This window comes from Leptidea sinapis, chromosome 36 (genome assembly GCF_905404315.1).
Source record: "Leptidea sinapis chromosome 36, ilLepSina1.1, whole genome shotgun sequence".
Lineage (NCBI taxonomy): Eukaryota > Metazoa > Arthropoda > Insecta > Lepidoptera > Pieridae > Leptidea > Leptidea sinapis.
The window spans coordinates 8,688,685-8,707,263 of record NC_066300.1 but is presented as its reverse complement, the minus strand read 5'-3'; the positions used below and the strand labels follow the sequence as shown (position 1 = coordinate 8,707,263).

Sequence of the window (18,579 nt, the reverse complement as noted above, 5' to 3'; positions counted from 1 at the left end):
ATCATTATTAAACAGGTTTTTGGTATCTTCCACATTACCGTTCGACACTAGTATACGCCCATCGCTATGGACTTCATCGAGCGACTAACGGCCGTTTTCAATAACGTATCTCTAGTTGCGGATATATGCTATCGCCGTTTAATGACAAGATCTTATCTATCCATAGTTATTTCATGTTATATAGTTATGTCATATTATAGTTATGGCGATAGGTTATTGAAATGTAAGTAAGCGTAAAAGCATTAATTTGTCTACCTCTACTAAGTAAAGCTAAGGATACATAGGTTATTGAAAAAGGCCCTAACGGCCGTTTCCGATATACTATCTACAGATAGAGATAATTTACTACCTTATACTGTCAGTAATTAGCTGTTAATAATATGAAGCTATATCCCAATATACCCGATAAGTCATTCTTATCGCCTTGTAGTAGGACGCGTGAATTGCAATTTTCATACAAACTTCTATCGCTGGTAAGCTATACGTCGTTCCTATTGACGGACAGTGTGTAAGGTTAAGGTGAGTTACCGTCGATAACTTTATTAGGACAGAAAAGTCAACGATAGTAACGATTTTTATCTCAAGTAAGAGATAGACTTAATATTGGGAACGGACGTAAATCAAATTTAGGAACTGTCGAAATTGACGGTCAGTTTGATCTACGACTTGTATTTTTCGTAGTAAGATGTGATCACATCGTCATATTAACTAGCGATTCGATTTATCGCTAGTTTGTTAGAGCGATTGTCAATTAGGACGATGGAATAGGAAGATTCCAATTTATATAATCATAATAATAATAAATTCCTTGAGGCAAAGAGGCCCATAATTTGTTAGGTACAGGCTTAAAAACTATATTATGTTACTAATTTTTAAATATGTTTGTTTCCGAGTCATGGATGTTTATATGTATTTATGTATGTTTATATAAATATATGTATGTTTAAGTAAGTATATTGTATTAAATATATCATTGTCTTGTAACCCATAACACAGGCTATATATGCTTAACTTGGGGCAAGATAATTTGTGTTAAAAGTGTGTCAATATTATTATTATTATTATGCCAAGTAGGAATTTTATATCTCTTATTTATAGTCCAGAGTCGATTCGAAAATATATGGAAACGAACCTGAGAAAACGGGCTGAAATAACACAGCGCGAAGGTTTTTTATAATTATGTACAATCTCCTCCCACAGGAAAACTAATTTTAAGTAGGTATAATCCAGTTTGGATGAGATAGTTGGATAGAATCGTTACAGTCACAATACAAACTCGTAGTCACCTAGTACTTGTTTTCTATTCTTACTTTAAGATAAGTCAAATTAAGTTTGGTTTTTCCTTGATCAAAGTGTTTTGCCTTGAATGCTAGTTCGGCCGTAAATAACACATTTACTGCTGTAAATTGTTGGTCGTTAAATCTCGTACATGTTATCATTATGTAAGTAATATGTATATCAATGACGCAGCCATCCCGCTATGATAACTTAGTCCAGGAGTACCGAAAACTATTCCACCTCAATTTTTTTCGATCCTCTTCAAATTGCCCTTCTAATGATATAAGTGCATGTTGCCATGGGGAAATCCCGTGCTATATTGTTTAAAGCTAAATTGTTTAAACAATTGCAAGGAATTGTTATTTATCAACCGGATTTTTATATTCTTTATTAAAACACAAATAAAAAAGGCCCTATGAATTTTCACGATAAAGTTAATATTTTTAGAGATATGAATTTTTAATGGAAAATCAACCAATATTTTTGGTTTTTTTTTTTTATGGAATAGGAGGACAAACGAGCGTACGGGTCACCTGTTGTTAAGTGATCACCGCCGCCCACAATCTCTTGCAACACCAGAGGAATCACAGGAGCGTTGCCGGCCTTTAAGGAAGGTGTACGCGCTTTTTTTGTACCCATGTCGTATCGTTCACAGAGCACTGGGTCCCCGACAATTCGAGCTGCTCTGCGTTGCACGCGGTCAAATGGATCGAGCTGATACTGGGGTGCGCCAGACCAGAGATGACAGCAATACTCCATGTGTGGCCGGACCTTGCGCTTTGTAGAGCGCTAGTATGTCGGCCGGCTTGAAGTATTGCTGTGCTCTATCAATGACGCCCAGTTTCTTTGAAGCCAATTTGGCTTTGCCCTCCAGATAACGACGAAATAGGCAATCGCTCAAGATTTCGAGACCCAGTATTCCGATACTAGGCGAGGCTTTAAGGGAAGTGTTGTCGAAGAGCGGTGATACGAGAAATGGGGTTTTTTTAGTAGTCAATTTTACAAAAGTTCTTTAAGTTACTATGATAATAACAAAAAAGTAATATATTTGATAAAAAGTCATTTTAACATGTTCTGATTCATAAACAATTTCGGTTTAAACAATATGGTACTGGGTTGGCCCATGGCAACATGCATTTATATCATCAGTAGGGCAATTAGAAGCGGATCGCATAAAACAAAATTGAGGTGGGATAGTTTTTGGTACTCATGCGCCGATTCCTCCTGGACATATACACAACTTTACAAATACCGAGAAATATAGGAATTAATTGACAATGACAACTTGCAGTGACATGCTTCCGCTACCGAACAACACACCAGAGAACTACAAGGTGTTCATATACCGGCTGAACAACCCTGACATGAGCCTGTTTGATTTCGTGAACGCTGTCAAAACATTCTTCATGCTGATTGACACACGGCTGTCAGAAGTAGAGGACATACCTTCAGGGGAGATCCCTATCTTCGATGCAGCGAACGTCACTCTCAAATTTATCGGGAAAGTTAACCTTTCAGTTCTCCGGAAATATATGATGTATACTCAGGTTGGTGCAACTCTTATCATGTTTTATTTTTTTAGAGCTCCGTGCGCTCAACATTTTGGTCTTTCATTTTTTACACTTCGGATGTAAATAAAGCATACAAAAACCCGAAAGTTAATTGTTTATTTATTGTATTACAGGCTTGTTTTATTGTGAATGCAGCCTTTAGGCCTATAATAATATTGTTGACATTTTACATACATAGAGTATCAATATATCATTGAATAATATATTATAGTAATTTTTATACCCTACTAGCTGACCCAGCAAATGTTGTATTGCCATATAAAGTAATAAAACGTAATAATTAAAATTTTTGGGGTAGAAAATGACGACCGCTTCTCAGACCTACCTAATATATTGCACATAAAATTTATCGTACGTACTACAATTATTGAATTCGATCTTGCACCCCTATTGCTGATATGTGGATTGAACAGATTAATATAAAAATCGCGATAATAAAACAGGCCGCTTATTAAAATTAGTGGAAGGAAAGTTTGAGAAAAAATAACATTACTTATTTATCGTGACGTTTCGTGTGCCTCGTATTCTGCATGGTCACTATAGTGATATGACTGTCTCGATAATTCATCGCTTTGCCGTGACAATTAATACAAATACAATGAAAACACTGATTAAAGATGTTAAAAAGTCATTTATTATCAGTAACATTCACAATTCGTGCCATTCACCTTTTGCTTGAACAATTAGCATGGAGTATCTAAATTGAATACCAATGCAATGCGAAGTTATTTGTGACAAGTGACAGTCGTCGATAGATCGTGAGGTAAATAAATATGTGTGTGTGCAAGTCACATATGGTAACAGTAAAACTTCTGGAAAGTTCCTGATTAAAAACACATTGAAAAGTATTGAAAAAATAAACAGTCGCTTCATATAAACTTTATATTCATAAATACATAAAAAAGAATTAGGATTATTGAAAACAATTCAAATTTCATTATTTTCAATACTTTTCAATGAGTATTTTTAATCAGATGTAGGCTACGAGAGATTGAGGTGGATATAGAGTATCAAGATAAATGTAAGGTTTACAATTTCTCACCAAGCTGAAAAATTATTTAATATTTTAATGTAAATAATTAAAATATCTGCAGCCCAATCACTGATAAAATATCTAATATGGTGCCATCACTTACTGCGAAAGTCCGATACTTATGTTGCGAAAACTGCCCTCCCAGGGCTAAGAAGTGATGAAATGAAAAGATTTGGTCTCAACGCTGAGGTCACTAGTCATCGAATCAAATAGCGTTAATAGTTGAGACGTGGATAAAGAAGAAGGAAGATGAAGATATGAAATTATCTCCTAACTTTCTATTCTTAGGGATAGTATTCTTACATTAATTGTATCAAAGGATGTTTGAGATATACATCAATATGATGGAAAAATCATCTTAAAATTGGCTCACGGAGGCCAGAAATTGGCCATATTTTTTGACGTCGGTTAGTAAACGAAGTGACTATTTGTACGGGTACTGGACGAATAAATTATATTTATTCGTACATTTATTCAATTTTTTTTTTAATTAAAACGTAAACTTTTTCAACATTTCTGTGAATTTTTATTAACTTATTTCATGACCTAGCTCAGTAGGAAAGTGGTTTTTTTTAAATTTTATGATTCCTTTTTTATGTATTAAAAAACTTATCATAACACATTGGTCTGATTTTTTAATTACCTATTCAAATGTATGATCAGTATTTTATTTACATGTTTACCCGTTCAGAGGTTGTAATTTTTTTCGTTATTTTGTTGAAAATTGTGTACTGTAATAAGATTAGTAGCACTATAAACATGGACCAAATCTCTATCACTATGATTTATAACAATTGGTTAGGTTACGTTATGTTAGAACAGTTAAAACAACGCACGAGCCGAGCGTAGCGTGCCGCGGCAGCGGCCGGCGAGTGCCAGAACCAAATTGTAGGCGTTTCCCCCCATTAACAAATTAGGAAGGGGGGGAAGGTAGACTTTTATTTTGGTTTTTCTTGAAAACTGTCTATGTCGTTGTAATAAGAGTGGTAGCACTATAATCGTGGACCAAAGCTCTGTCAACTACAATTCATTAAAATTGGTTAGGTTAAGTTATGTTAGAACAGTTAAATTTCATTCAATGATGTCTTTTTTCTCTCTAATCCGATAATCGGACGACTAATTAAATTCATTCGTCCAGTTGCCGGACGAATAGCAACAGCCTAAAATAAAATTATTCGTCCGACTTCTGTACGAATAATAATAAATTATTTGTCCAGTACCCGTATCAATAGACTCAGCCGTTAGTAAAACCAAAACGTACCTAAGGTACCTAAGTTGTAAGTGAAAACAACACAGTATGTAAGTAATTGATTGCGTGTGAACCTAATTGTTGCGCTGAACATTTATCTGCACGATTTCCAATCTTCATGTCAATGCACAATGCCAAGACGTAGTGTCGTAAGAACTTTTTAAAAATGGTTTTTAAAACTATAGGTGAAGTATATATGAGGACTAGGGTGGGCCATCTAGTTACTTTTTTTAATGAAAATAAGGGACGGGACGAGCAGGACGTTCGGCTGATGGTAATTGCCTTGCCCATTATAATGCAGTGCCACTCAGGATTATTGAAAAACCCAAAAATTCTGAGCGGTACTACAACTGCGCTCGTCCCCTTGAGACATAAGATGTTAAGTCTCATTTGCCCAGTAATTTTACTATTTACGGCGCCGTTCAGACTGAAACACAGTAACGTTTACGCATTACTGCTTCACGGCAGAAATAGGCACCGTTGTGGTACCCATAACCTAGCCGGCATCCGATGCAAAGGAGCCTGCCACTGGTAGACTTGGTTACTTTGTTAGCCATTACTTTTACTTTGAAAGGTAAAATGACATTTACTTTTTGGCAGGTTAGTTTTATGTTTCACATTTGCAAAATGGGAACCTATACGCTCGAATAAGATTGGGAAATATTAAATACTTACTTCCAAAGTAGTGAGTCTTTAACGCAAACTGTAGGAAACTTACGTGGAAAATTTTCGAGACATGATCTGCCTTCAGCTCAGTTGTATGATGTAAATGTAATAGAATGTATCGTTATTAGACAAAGCAACCCGTGTACGTTCCCGTCTAGTGCCTTCAATCAAAAATATTACTGATGTGGCTCAGAATGTGCAAGAAACATCTACTCGTCATCGTTCACAGGAACTGAACATTTCTCACACTTCTCTGAGAAGAATTTTGCATAAAGACCTCGGTATGAAGTCTAACAAAGTTTAATTGGTCCAAGAACTGAAGCCTCATGACCATCCGATGCGTTTTCACTTCGCCCAATGGGCTGAAGTTTGTTTGGCAGGAGATGAAGAATTTTACCGAAATTGATGTTGATGTATGTTTTTGACCCTATATAATAGATTTTGGAAAAAAGTCAGGGTGTCAGGCGTATCTAAAAGATATAGAATCAGCTCTTATTCGTGTTCGTAAAAGGTGTTTTTTCTTAATAAGGTTGATCGAAAATGGTAGAACCCGGTGTGAGGTTCTGAACCCGCTATCCTGAGACTCTTGAGGGATTTATAATTAGCATTATCATGTAGTTACAATTATTGTTATTTTTGGAGTCGGTGTCAGCCAAGATAGGTTTGTAATTACATACATAGTTAGTTATAGATGAGAAGTGCTTGTGTCGCACGCGCGATGTGTCGAGAGCGGAGCCACAGCGGGAGGACACCGATTCAAAAAAATACGAATATTTGTAAATCTATATCGTCGTAATAATAGCTAATAGCTAGTCTAATATTTTTCATTTCATTTTACTTAGGAAAGCTCAAAAAAAATAAGTTGTAGTCTTCTACGCAATTTTTTTTTTTACTTTTAGTGCGATATATATATTATAATAATTGATTTGGAATATTTATTTTAAAGTCGGTTGTTTTTTATTGCTATAAAGTTTGCTATTTTTATGTAAGTTGTTTTCCTGTTCCTGCTTAACACGAACGATAAATAACTTATTCTTTACTTTATTTTCTCATACTTTAAGCGTAATTTTAACTTATTATTTAGTTTAAAGTTGTGTCACAATGCAATATAAAAGTCATGTTTCAAGTACATTATAATTTATATTATATTCCATTAATGCTTCTATGTTTGATATAATATTAATATGGCTGCTCATACAGATTAGGTCATCGAAATCTTTTCAATGTCTGTCTCATTACATATTATTATTTTATGACCATACATCGCCATCAACGTAATTTGAGTTGTGCGCTATCTGCTTTTAAAAATTACAGAATGTCATGTAAGGTATATGAATCTCAAAATGCCAAGCAATTCAATAAGTTAAGGTTAACAGGAGGTTCATTATTGTTCACAAAATGCCAAGGCTTAAGTACTCATCAAAGAGGATATAAATACTACGTAATAAGAGGCGAGACTGCCTAAGTAAAAATTGAAATTTAGTTTAGTATGAAACGTGCAGTGAGACTGACATAAATTTGATATAGTACCTAATTACAATTGGGCGACGAAGTATAATCCAGCTAAGTTTGAAGTCACTTGCTTAAAACGTAGTGGAACTGTGTTTTACAAAATTATAACCTTCATCTGTCAATCTATCAATAACTGCACGTTTCAAATAATCAAGTGAATCGCTTTCTTCTTAATTGCTATAATAACTTTTCAAGAGTCTATTCATATATAAAGACTCTTTATAAACGAAAATTTTAACTTTTAGTATAAATTTAGTTTTTAGTTTTAATTACCTACAAAAATATTATGAATAAAGTAATTCAAATTAAAGTTGAATTTAAGTAGAATTGACGAAATGTTGTTGTGATAAGAAAAAATATTAAATTTTGAAGAGATTGAGTGATATTTCTGGAGCTGTGTCAGACTCTTGCAAGTGAAGATTAGAAAATGCTATAATTAGAACTATGAGACATTCACAAAGGTTGAATTTAAGTTAAGCTAATTTATGATTTCTGTCAGTAACAATATGCGGTATTACTTAAAACTATGTGGCCTTTATAAAGGTTGAATTGAAGTTAAATTAATTACTTTTTGGTACTGTTTCAATTAGTTAAATTTTGTGATCCACGCACAACACAATATATTGTTTCACTCGGTAGTTTTTTGTTAACGAAATGTTGTTGTTCTTCATCACCACATAATAGACCTGTTCTAAGCAAGTTTCTTCAAGCCCTTTCACTCACAAACCGTGAGCCAGCATGGCAAATGTGACGCCAGTGTGCTGCAGGCGCAGTGGTGAAACAGGCAAAGAAGAGAACCCTGGAATAGTTGTCGAAGGCAGCTCTCTATGTCCCGTTCTAGCATGACCTGACAGTAGATCACATATCTTTCCAACATCACCTCACTGGTGGTGGCGCACCCCAGTATCAGAGCAGATCGAATTGTCGGGGACCTAGTGCTCTGTGAACGGCTGGAACACTTGGCGTTGCGTAGAGACATCGCTTCATTGTGTGTCTTGTACCGCATTTAACACGGGGAGTGTTCCGAAGACCTTTTTAACCTGATTCCTGCCGCTGAATTCCACCTTCGCACGACACGTCACAAGTTAGGATATCATCCCCACCATATGGATGTGTGGCGGTTCTCCACAGTGCGGTTTTCAAGGAGCTTTCTTCCACGTACTACAAAGCTGTGAAATGAACTTCCTTGTGCTGTGTTTCCGGGACGATACGACATAGGTACCTTCAAAAAAAGTGATTCTCTTGTGATTCCTCTGGTGTTGCAAGAGAATGTGGGTGGCGGTGATCACTTAACACCAGGCGTACGCTCGTTTGTCCTCCTATTCTATAAAAAAAATCACCAATTTGTGTCGTAACAGTGAAATAATATTACAGTGAAACACCAAAAGGTTTAGTTAAGATTGATTGTCAATTTAGATTACTTATTACAAAGGTAAAGAACGATTCAATTTCTGAGGTCACATTTGCAACAAAGGTTAGTTATTCCTTGTGTAATTTACAATTATCTATATTATAATTATATCTTATTCTAATATGTCATAATAATTGTAGCTAGACAGCATAAAGGATTAATATACTTATATAACATAGTGGATTGTAGATGAAAATTATTAATGTTTTATACAACCAGCTTGTAGAATATTGAAATTTTTATTTAGCTTGTGAATAACGGTTCGAAGGCGCTCCTCTTACCATGTCGACTTTCGTGATCAAAAAGTGACATAGATTAAGACGTAAACTACTTACATTACAATATAGTGTGTAATAGATTATGTACCTATGTTTAAAATGTTAGCAGTTGTAGTTTACAATATTTAAATATTGAATTATAGTAATTATTTATAAATACTTATAATACTTGCAATGTCAGCGCCTTCATCAATTCAAAAAAATATTTTAAAATAAAATCTATTCAACAAAATATTAATAAATTTCAACTAACGCAAGTGATAAAATAAATCATAACTCAAGAAGACTTTTGATGTATTTAAAGGAAATATAGTATTGAATTCACTTCCTACTACTAGTGGGAGGCTCCTTGCACAGGATGCCGGCTAGATTGTGCGTACCACAACGGTGCCTATTTCTGCCGTGAAACAGTAATATGTAAGCATTACTGTGTTTCGGTCTAAAGGGCGCCGTAGCTAGTGAAATCATTGGGCATATGAGACTTAACATCTTACGTCTCAAGGTGACGAGCGCAGTTGTAATGCCGCTCAGAATTTTATGGTTTTTCAAGAATCCTGAGCGGCATTGCATTGTAATGGGCAGGGCTCATCAATTAACATCAGCTGAACGTCCTGCTCATCTCATCCCTTCTTTTCATAAAAAAAAATACCAATCCCCAATATTATTTCTTTTTCACACTAAATGATACTAAGCGTCATATAATAAGTAAAAAAATGTATAATGTGCCATGAATACATTAAATTGAATGTTGGATGTGCGTCGTATATCAATGTTAACCATTATTTACATTGTATTTTATTATTTAACTGAACACGTGAGTCTGTTTTTATATTATTCAATTGTAAAGCTGTCCGCGTTTGCTGTTCAATGGTAAAAAACAGGAATAGACGAGATAAATAAAGTATAAATACTTATTGGTATTTATATAAAAATCTTTGTTTTTGGTCGTTTATGCAATGGGATGAAAGTATGGCGACCTCCTTGATCAGTGGTTGTTGACCCTGATTATTATGGTGCCGGTGCAGGCAAATATAATATATATATTTAAGTACGTGTACTTTATTATATGTCTCTTTTACCAATCTTTCAGGCTAATGCTTAGTTTATACTTAACGAGCTGATACCCCGCAACGTCGTTCGCGTACATATTGGGTTACATTATTGGACTTTTAGTAGGGATCCCTAATTTTTTTGAAAACGTAATGTAGCCTATATCAGCCGGGGATAATGTAGCTTCCCAACAGTGAAAGAATTATTCAAATCGGTTCAGTAGTTGCGGAGCCTAATCAATACAAACAAACAAACAATCAAATCTTTCCTCTTTATTATATTATAGTATAGATAACTTATGTGAAGTGCGTCTTTTAATAATAACAAATAGAATCGATTGAATGTTTGTAAATTTCGGGTAAGTCTGAGAATCGGCCACCATAAATTTTTTTATACCCAAAAAATATTTTTATTTCAATTTTTTTTAACAATTTATATGGCAATACAACGTTTGCAGGGTCAGCTGGTATGAATATAAAATTATACCCTATAACATGATTTTTTGCATATTTTTTTTATTAATTTATTTATGGCAATACAACATTTGCCAGGTCAGCTCGTTATACACATCTGTGGTGGAGTATATGGAGGAAGGTGGCCTATAATTCAATTCAAGCAAAATTAATTTAATCTAATGTAGGACAAAACATGACACTTAAGGCAAAGGGTAAACAGAAAACATGCAAACAAGGTGTTTTTAGACAAGTTTTGCGGTGAAAATATAGGATTTGGAACTATGAACACTCCTTTATCCTGTTACACATACCCTTAAGTCTTACTTGTAGGTTGCTAATGCATATTGTTGGTTAAAGTTAGCACTCCAGAGCTATTATGAACTACCAGTTTTCTTTGCAGTTAAACAAATTTTTTCTCGGCATCATGCATTTGTTTAGTATACTATCATAGTTATGATAGTAGTTACTACTATCATAAAAGTTAATATAATTAAGTTAACATAATTACTACTATCATAAAAGTTGTTCTTATAGATTTTACTTTTTTATGTAGGTACATTTATTCAGATTAGTAATTAAAAAATGAGGATTGTAAGCAATTAAGCAGTTTGCGCCTGTTAAAATGTTACATTTTCGACCCAAGAATTTTGAAAATATTGGCTTTGTTACATAGGAGCCGTGAACTCATATCGCTCAAGGTCGCCGGCATTTAGTGTCGCCTTAAGAATAACAGAGTTTTACAATCAATTGAGAAAAGTTGAGCTTTAATGAGATGAAGTGCCGAAAAACTCTTTGCTACTATTTTCTTGCTGTGATGTAAATTGTAGTTGATGTTTTATGAACGTGAATCTGATGTCTTTCCATGGAAGGTTTCAAGAAAATTATATGCAAACTAGCTGGCCCAGCAAACATTGTATTGCCATATAAAGTAATAAAAAAAATCAATTATTAATATTTTTAGGATATAAAATAGATGACGACCGATTCTCAGATCTACCAAATATATCGTACATAAAATTTATCGTACTACAATAATCATTATATTCGATTGCCATATTTCAACTCTATTGGATTGTGGATTGATTAGAATAATATTAAAATCGCGATACAAAAGTAAGTGTTGATCGTAGATCGGTGAAAATTTGAAACTGTGTGTATTTTTTAATGCTGACTTTCAATGAAACTTAATGAAAAAATTTCGTGTGGACCACCCTTAACATTTAGGGGGATGAAAAATAGATATAGATAATATTTTCACATGGAGTTTTGTTTGTGAACCAATACGTAATATTTTGTTTTTATAAATAATGTGTTTTATTTATTTTCCAGGAGGCAGTTCCCGTGAGACTAAAACAAGTTCATGTGATCAACGCGCCGTCGTACATCGGTAAAATATTCGCACTCTGCAAACCATTCCTTAAATCAGAGGTTTCTAAATTGGTAAGAAAATAGATAGTTCAAATATTTATGTTAATTCTTGTTAAAGTTTTTCGCCATAAATAAAAGAATGACAAATAATTCTATATCAAAAACAATGAGTTAACAATGTCTAGATTGCAAATTCAGTAGGTCGATATATTTTATGAAATATTATATAAGTTTCAACTTTGGAACATTAGATTGTAGGAAAAATGTATCTGAAATGTTTAAATTGTACCTTCGAGGCCGTATAGTAAGTTTATCTATATTTATTTATAAATTAAATTTTTGAGCGTTTTAATTTCAAAATCACAGCGTTTTTGACACGATTCTTTTATCAAAATACTCTTTTTAATTGTATATTTTGGTTCTTCTTCGAAACTGCTTTATCTATTTTGGCGCAACATTCACTTGCAGAGTAGTCTTGTGCTAATTTTATAAAAAAAAATTTAAGCTAAAGACAAATTTGCAGTTTGAATAATAGAGACATTTGAATAAGAGAGAAATGTTGTATGAAAAAACCTATTTTAAGTGCAAAGCCATTTTTTAAGAAAACTTAAATTTGGTTAGAAAAAACACCTTATCATAGCCATGGACTTTATTTATACAGATAATTAAAATTTTAAGTTTATCATACAAATACTCGTCATTTAATGTAGTAAAAAAAAATAAAAAGTAAGCCTTTATTCAGACAAATTACTTAAATGCACAATTATTACTTCGTTTTGACAGTATTTTCCTTCATAAATTATTTTTTGAATTGTTTGTCTATTATAGACATGAGTCCCCTCCAACTGCCTCCACAGATTCGTCTTTTCAACTGTTCTAGTCCATGTGCTGCCCACAACTGCTATAATGTCTTATTATAATCAGTAACTAACAGTCGCTTTTTATATTTAATAGATAAAATTCCACGAGCCCAACACGGAGAGCTTGTTTAAGGATGTTCCTAAAGATATATTCCCTGAAGAATACGGCGGTAATGCCGGAACCATAGAACAGATTAAACGACATTGGATAAAGCGGATGGAAGCTAAAAGGTAAATTTCAATACAATATTTAGATCATATTCGGGTCGTAATAACTTCATAAATAATGTAGACCTCTTTAGCGACTCCAATAATATTTATGGCAATGTGTCGTACTCCGACATTCAGTCGGCCATCTTGGATTTAAAAATTATGCCAAATTCGTTTTTGAAATGTTATATATTTTATGATACAAGCGAGCTGAGTTGCTCAGTTGAGGGCGTAAATCAGCCGAGTGTCTAGTGAACAACTTGCCCTCGAGTTTCATATGCACTTGCGAGGAAAAAACAAACATGAAATTCATAAATCGTTCAAATAAAATATGAAAATGATGGGAAATGGCGCCCAGGTTTTTTTTTGCACGCGCCAAATGTAAGGTGATTGATAACATAATATAGCCATACATCAAAATTATAATTTAGGTGATGAAATGCATGTTATTGTGAATTATAACTTATTTAATAATAATAAATATTTTTTGGTCTTAATTAAAGGGACACATTGATTTATACCAAAATGTAAATGGAAATTCAGCGGCATAAAACCTCTTTGTTGTTACAAAAAAAAAACTGTATTACATGTGGGTAGAATGAAAATTCTCTGTTCACTCTCATATAATTTGCAGTTAGGCACTAACTGAACTTTGTAGGCATAATTTATTATGCACTAGTGTGTAGTTCGATTTATGTCCCTAAGATCGATGTAATAAGGCTCACTTTACGAGCACGAGTGTTGAAAGTACTGTAATTACTGATCCATGAAATGCTACAAGTCGTTTTGGCAGACTTCTCTTGATGTTAGGGTCAGGGCTATAGGCGGATGTATAACAACTCCCAGTCAAACTCTATTATTTTTGGTGAGTGGCTATAGCTGTGTATGGCCTAGCGTTTGCTTTAATGTCCTCACCTAACCGACCTTTATAAAGGCGTCTGCAGAATACCAGCACTGTAGCTAGTTTCACAACATAGAGCTGAGCAGATGACCTTTTGGTTCAAAGTTTATGCCTTAATGTATGATTATTATTTTTGTGATTGTAAATTCTTAAAGCTTTTGAACCTAATATATATTTTCTTTCTATCTTTGTCCTCATCCTTTTGGACGTTCTTACATTATCTACTTCTCATCATCTGTTATCAACCTCTCCAATCAAAGGCGGTTCGGTTTCATTAAGTTGCCAATAGATAATGGTAATTCATTAGGTTTCCTTGTGTCCAATTCCCAGTTCTTCTGATTACTTCCTCCTTACTACTATAAGCCGAGTCTGCTCAACTCTTTCAAAAACAGTATCCATGTCATCCGTAACAGGGCGCCCAGACCAAAGTGCATATTTGACAGCAAATTCTCGCTTCCCTATCAAATTTTGTGATACTATACTGTCACTGCAATAGATCCATATACGTCACAAATTTTTTATGCGTCTTGCGAAGCATTTTTTCCATTTTATAACAAACAAAGAGGATGTAAATACTACGTAATAAGAGGCGGGTCTGCTTAAATAGAAATTGTAATTTTGTTTAGTATGAAACATGCAGTGATTTTAAATAAGTTTGAAATAGTAATTACAATTGGGCGACGAAGTATAATCCATCTAAGTTTGAAATTATAACTTATAACTTATTTAATAATAATAACGGCGAACGGTCGCTTAAACCGTAGTGGATTTCGGCTATCTCCGTTTTTACCAGATTATATCTCTCATGTTATGAAGTCTCATTAGCTTCGAAAAACGGAATGACTCTATGAAAGAGAAAAAGATGACTCTCAGATTTTTTGTGGTTTCATTCAAAAATGTAATACTTATACTTTTAAAATAATGTTATGTATAAATTATTCCTATTATTTTTAAAAATCCATGATATTATACGAATGTCAATTATTATTTTCCAGAGATTGGTTCCTAAAGAACGACGAACGATGGGCGGTGAACGAAAAATTGAGACCTGCCAACTGTAACGATGAGAAGACCAAGAAAGTTAAAGAGCTGCCCGGTTCATTCAGATCTCTTACACTTGATTAAATATAGCGCAGATTAAGGAATTCAAATATTGGTGTGTCTATCTTGCCAGTGTTCTTTGGTATCGGGCATAATCTCTCGTTAGGGTTAGATACTCTATCTAGATATCTAGGCTTATGATGCTCGCCACAGATATAAAAGACATTTATTTTCTCAAAATTTATTCCTTTAGAATTCTTTTTGATGTCATTTCTAATATATTAGATACTTAGTAGAAGCGTTAGTCAGGATCGGAAACAAATATGGGAATATATATAGCGGCACTCATTCCCATATATCTTAATATATATAAATCTCGTGTCACAATGTTTGTCCTCAATGGACTCCTAAACTAATGAACGGATTTTAATGGTGATTACTTTATGGAGTGCAGTTTGGTCCAACTTGAGAGATAGGGTAGTTTTTATTTCGATTTGGGACCCATCAATATTTTTATTTTCAATATTTGTTTTGTATGGAAATATTTTCTATGAGAAAATTTAGTGACGCACGGTTTGACAGTTCCGCTGTGAAACAATTTCATTCTAACAACAGGGAGCATATTTACGAAATAATTTTTGATGTTTTGAAATATAAAACAGTTGTTTTTTTACTATCTACAGAACAACGTCTGTCGGGGCAGCTAGTATATATATATATATATGGGAATGAGTGCCGCTGATCATGGCCACAAACTCTAGGAAATGTCTATTACTTTACTATAGACACCCGGGCTATGAACAGTGTCTCATTTTTCATTATTGCTATTGTTATTCTTTGTTTTTTGTGCATTGTCTCCTTTGTTATTTAATTCATTCATGTAATATGTAAAAATTTTTTCCAATTTTAATTGGATATTTTTAGAATAATAATTAAGTATTTAATATTTAAATATTTTAAGTTTTAGAATAAGTGAACTCGCTATCCCTCACATAAACACTTAAGTTTCATGAGGATGGCTTTAATTATTTAGTAGTTTTGTTTCTTGTATATTTTGAACAATAAATAAAAAAAATATGGAGATTAATTATTAATTTTTATATATATAATTTCTTCTCTAAGTAAATCAGATATAATATGAAATTAATACTAAACAAGAATAGTCGAATAGCTTAGTTAGACTATATTTTTATTGGAATTAAAATGCTTTCTGATTTTATGAAATGCCTCCATCTTTCACGTTTGCTTCATCCCTTTTTCATCAGTATGTAACCTTGCAATATGACTTACCTCCTAAGTTTCTAACAATTTAGGTATTAATTATTAGGCTAGTATTTCCCGAACTCCGGAGTTCGATATATCCCCCTTATTCATAATGGTCCGCTAACAGCCGCTAAGGAGTGTTTTTTCTCATTCTGACTTAGGTCAATAGAAGAAGACAGAGTGAGAATTAGCAATGCTTTAAGTTAGCAGACTGTTATGAATAAGGGGGTTAGAGTTTAAGACTCGTTGCGTACTGCCTGTTGTGTGTGTGTTTGGAACAGCTTGCCATACCGACTACCCATTACCCATTGGCCTTTCTTCTGCTGGATGCACTTAATACACATACAGCTGAAGCTAAAGAATGAAATAGAATGATCACATGGAGTTTTGGCGACAGCAAACGGGAAGGGAAGCTGTCCCTACTTTTAGTTTCCCGTTTTTCTTTGTGTGTAGATCTTTCACGCAGACAACCATACCTACTCAGTTATCACTTTAACACGTCATTTATTGAACGAAGCATTTGAATAATATAAGTATATAATAAAATGATATTATTTTTTATATTAATTACTTAACAAAACATTACATTATTGTGATAATGTGTACTCTATTTCCATGATACTTTGACTTAGATAATAGTTGTTACTGGATTGTTATATTATGAATCTTATGTTAACTAAACTAGATATATAAGATTACTTGGCTAAGGTTTTTGTAATATATTATTGCAATAATATTAATTAGTTTTATTCAGTTCAATATCCTTTTTATTTATTTTTTAGATTTGACATTACCATAATTAGTTTGATGTAGGTAGTAGGTATAGCTAAACTCAGAATACACTGTATTCTGAGGTATAGCCTACACTCAGAATACACTATATTCTGAGGTATAGCCTACACTCAGAATACACTGTATTCTGAGGTATAGCCTACACTCAGAAGACTTTTTGTGTTCTTGTAGCTTATAATGTTTATATCTTGTACTTATTTTGTGAATGTCACTTTTTGATGAAGCTACGGATGTTTTTATGTACATAGTTATAAAATATTTTCATATATCTATTGGGATGTCACAGTTACCACATTAATTTCCTTAAATTTCTCTCTCAGAGTGACACCCTGAGCCCGACTTGGTAAATACCTCGAATCGCCCGTGTCTAATCGGTAGGTAGAGTGACGATTTTTTTTCACGATTTGCTGCAGATCTAAGTTTTTTGTAAGTTTATCAATGTGGGGGACCCCACATTGAGGCTTAGAATCAACAGTGAGGCCCGGTTTCCACCAAAGCGAAGCAGAGAGGAGATGTATTTTGATAACCAATCAGATTTTGTTATTTCCACATATCCTCTTTTCACCTGATGTTAAGTGATCACCGCCGCCCACAATCTCTTGCAACACCAGAGGAATCACAGGAGCGTTGCCGGCCTTTAAAGAAGGAGTATGCGCTTTTTTTGAAGGTACCCATGTCGTATCGTCGCGTAAACACCGCATAAGGAAGCTCATTCCACAGCTTTGTAGTACGTGGAAGAAAGCTCCTTGAAAACCGCACTGTGGAGGACCGCCACACATCCAGATAGTGGGGATGATATCCTAACTTGTGGCGTGTCGTGCGAAGGTGGAATTCGGCGGCAGGAATCAGGTTAAACAGCTCTTCGGAACACTCCCCGTGATAAATGCGGTAGAAGACACAATGAAGCGACATCTCTACGCAACGCCAAGTGATCCAGCCGTTCACAGAGCACTGGGTCCCCGACAATTCGAGCTGCTCTACGTTGCACGCGGTCAAATGGGTCGAGCTCTCCGTTTAGCTGAGATGTATAATTTTTCTTTGATTTTGTGGCGCGAGCGAGCAAGCGGCTAAAATGACGTCTTCCTTTCATATATATTTGTTGATTGATTTCGAGCTCTCACAGCTCACATCTCCTCCCCGCTACGTATCTCCTCTCCACTTTGGTGGAAACCAGGCCTATATATATATATATACCTAAGAAGACCGTCGATTCCACTAACTTGAGATTTTCTACATTTTCGTTAGGTAATAAAAGTTCCTAACTGTTTTTCGTTTACTTGATTAAATGTTCCATTTAGGTCTTAAACATTTTATATTTTTTCTGTGCAGACTGTATCCTCTGTTAGGGCCTCAAACTGACTCTCAGAATGTACTATCGTTTAGACGACTTGGCAACCCGATAATATGTGACCAATTTTGATTTTTAATGTGTGCGTTAATTAAAAATAATAAGAAGGTAATTCACGTGTGACTGTCTGTTTACCACTTGTCAACCAAAATTGGTTACAGTTACAATATATTCGGTTTCTTCTTCTATCTTGCTATATACCGATAAGGAAGGGAACTTCGACTGCTACCTTTGTGTCTTCAGCACCCCTGGTTCATTGTGGCGAAGACACGGGAGTAAGCAATGGGAAATAT

General features: G+C 34.2%; 1 protein-coding gene across 1 annotated transcript in view; it reads left to right on the top strand.

The window, feature by feature from the left end:
- Positions 1–16,882, top strand: part of LOC126975464 (alpha-tocopherol transfer protein-like) — a 38,176-nt gene extending 21,294 nt beyond the window's left edge. Inside the window, exons 4-7 of the mRNA XM_050823382.1 lie at positions 2,570–2,825; positions 11,833–11,943; positions 12,826–12,962; positions 14,838–16,882. Of these exons, the coding sequence (XP_050679339.1) occupies positions 2,570–2,825; positions 11,833–11,943; positions 12,826–12,962; positions 14,838–14,967 (634 nt within the window). The 3' untranslated portion in view covers positions 14,968–16,882. The remainder of the gene's footprint in view (positions 1–2,569; positions 2,826–11,832; positions 11,944–12,825; positions 12,963–14,837) is intronic.
- Positions 16,883–18,579: the final 1,697 nt, after the last annotated feature.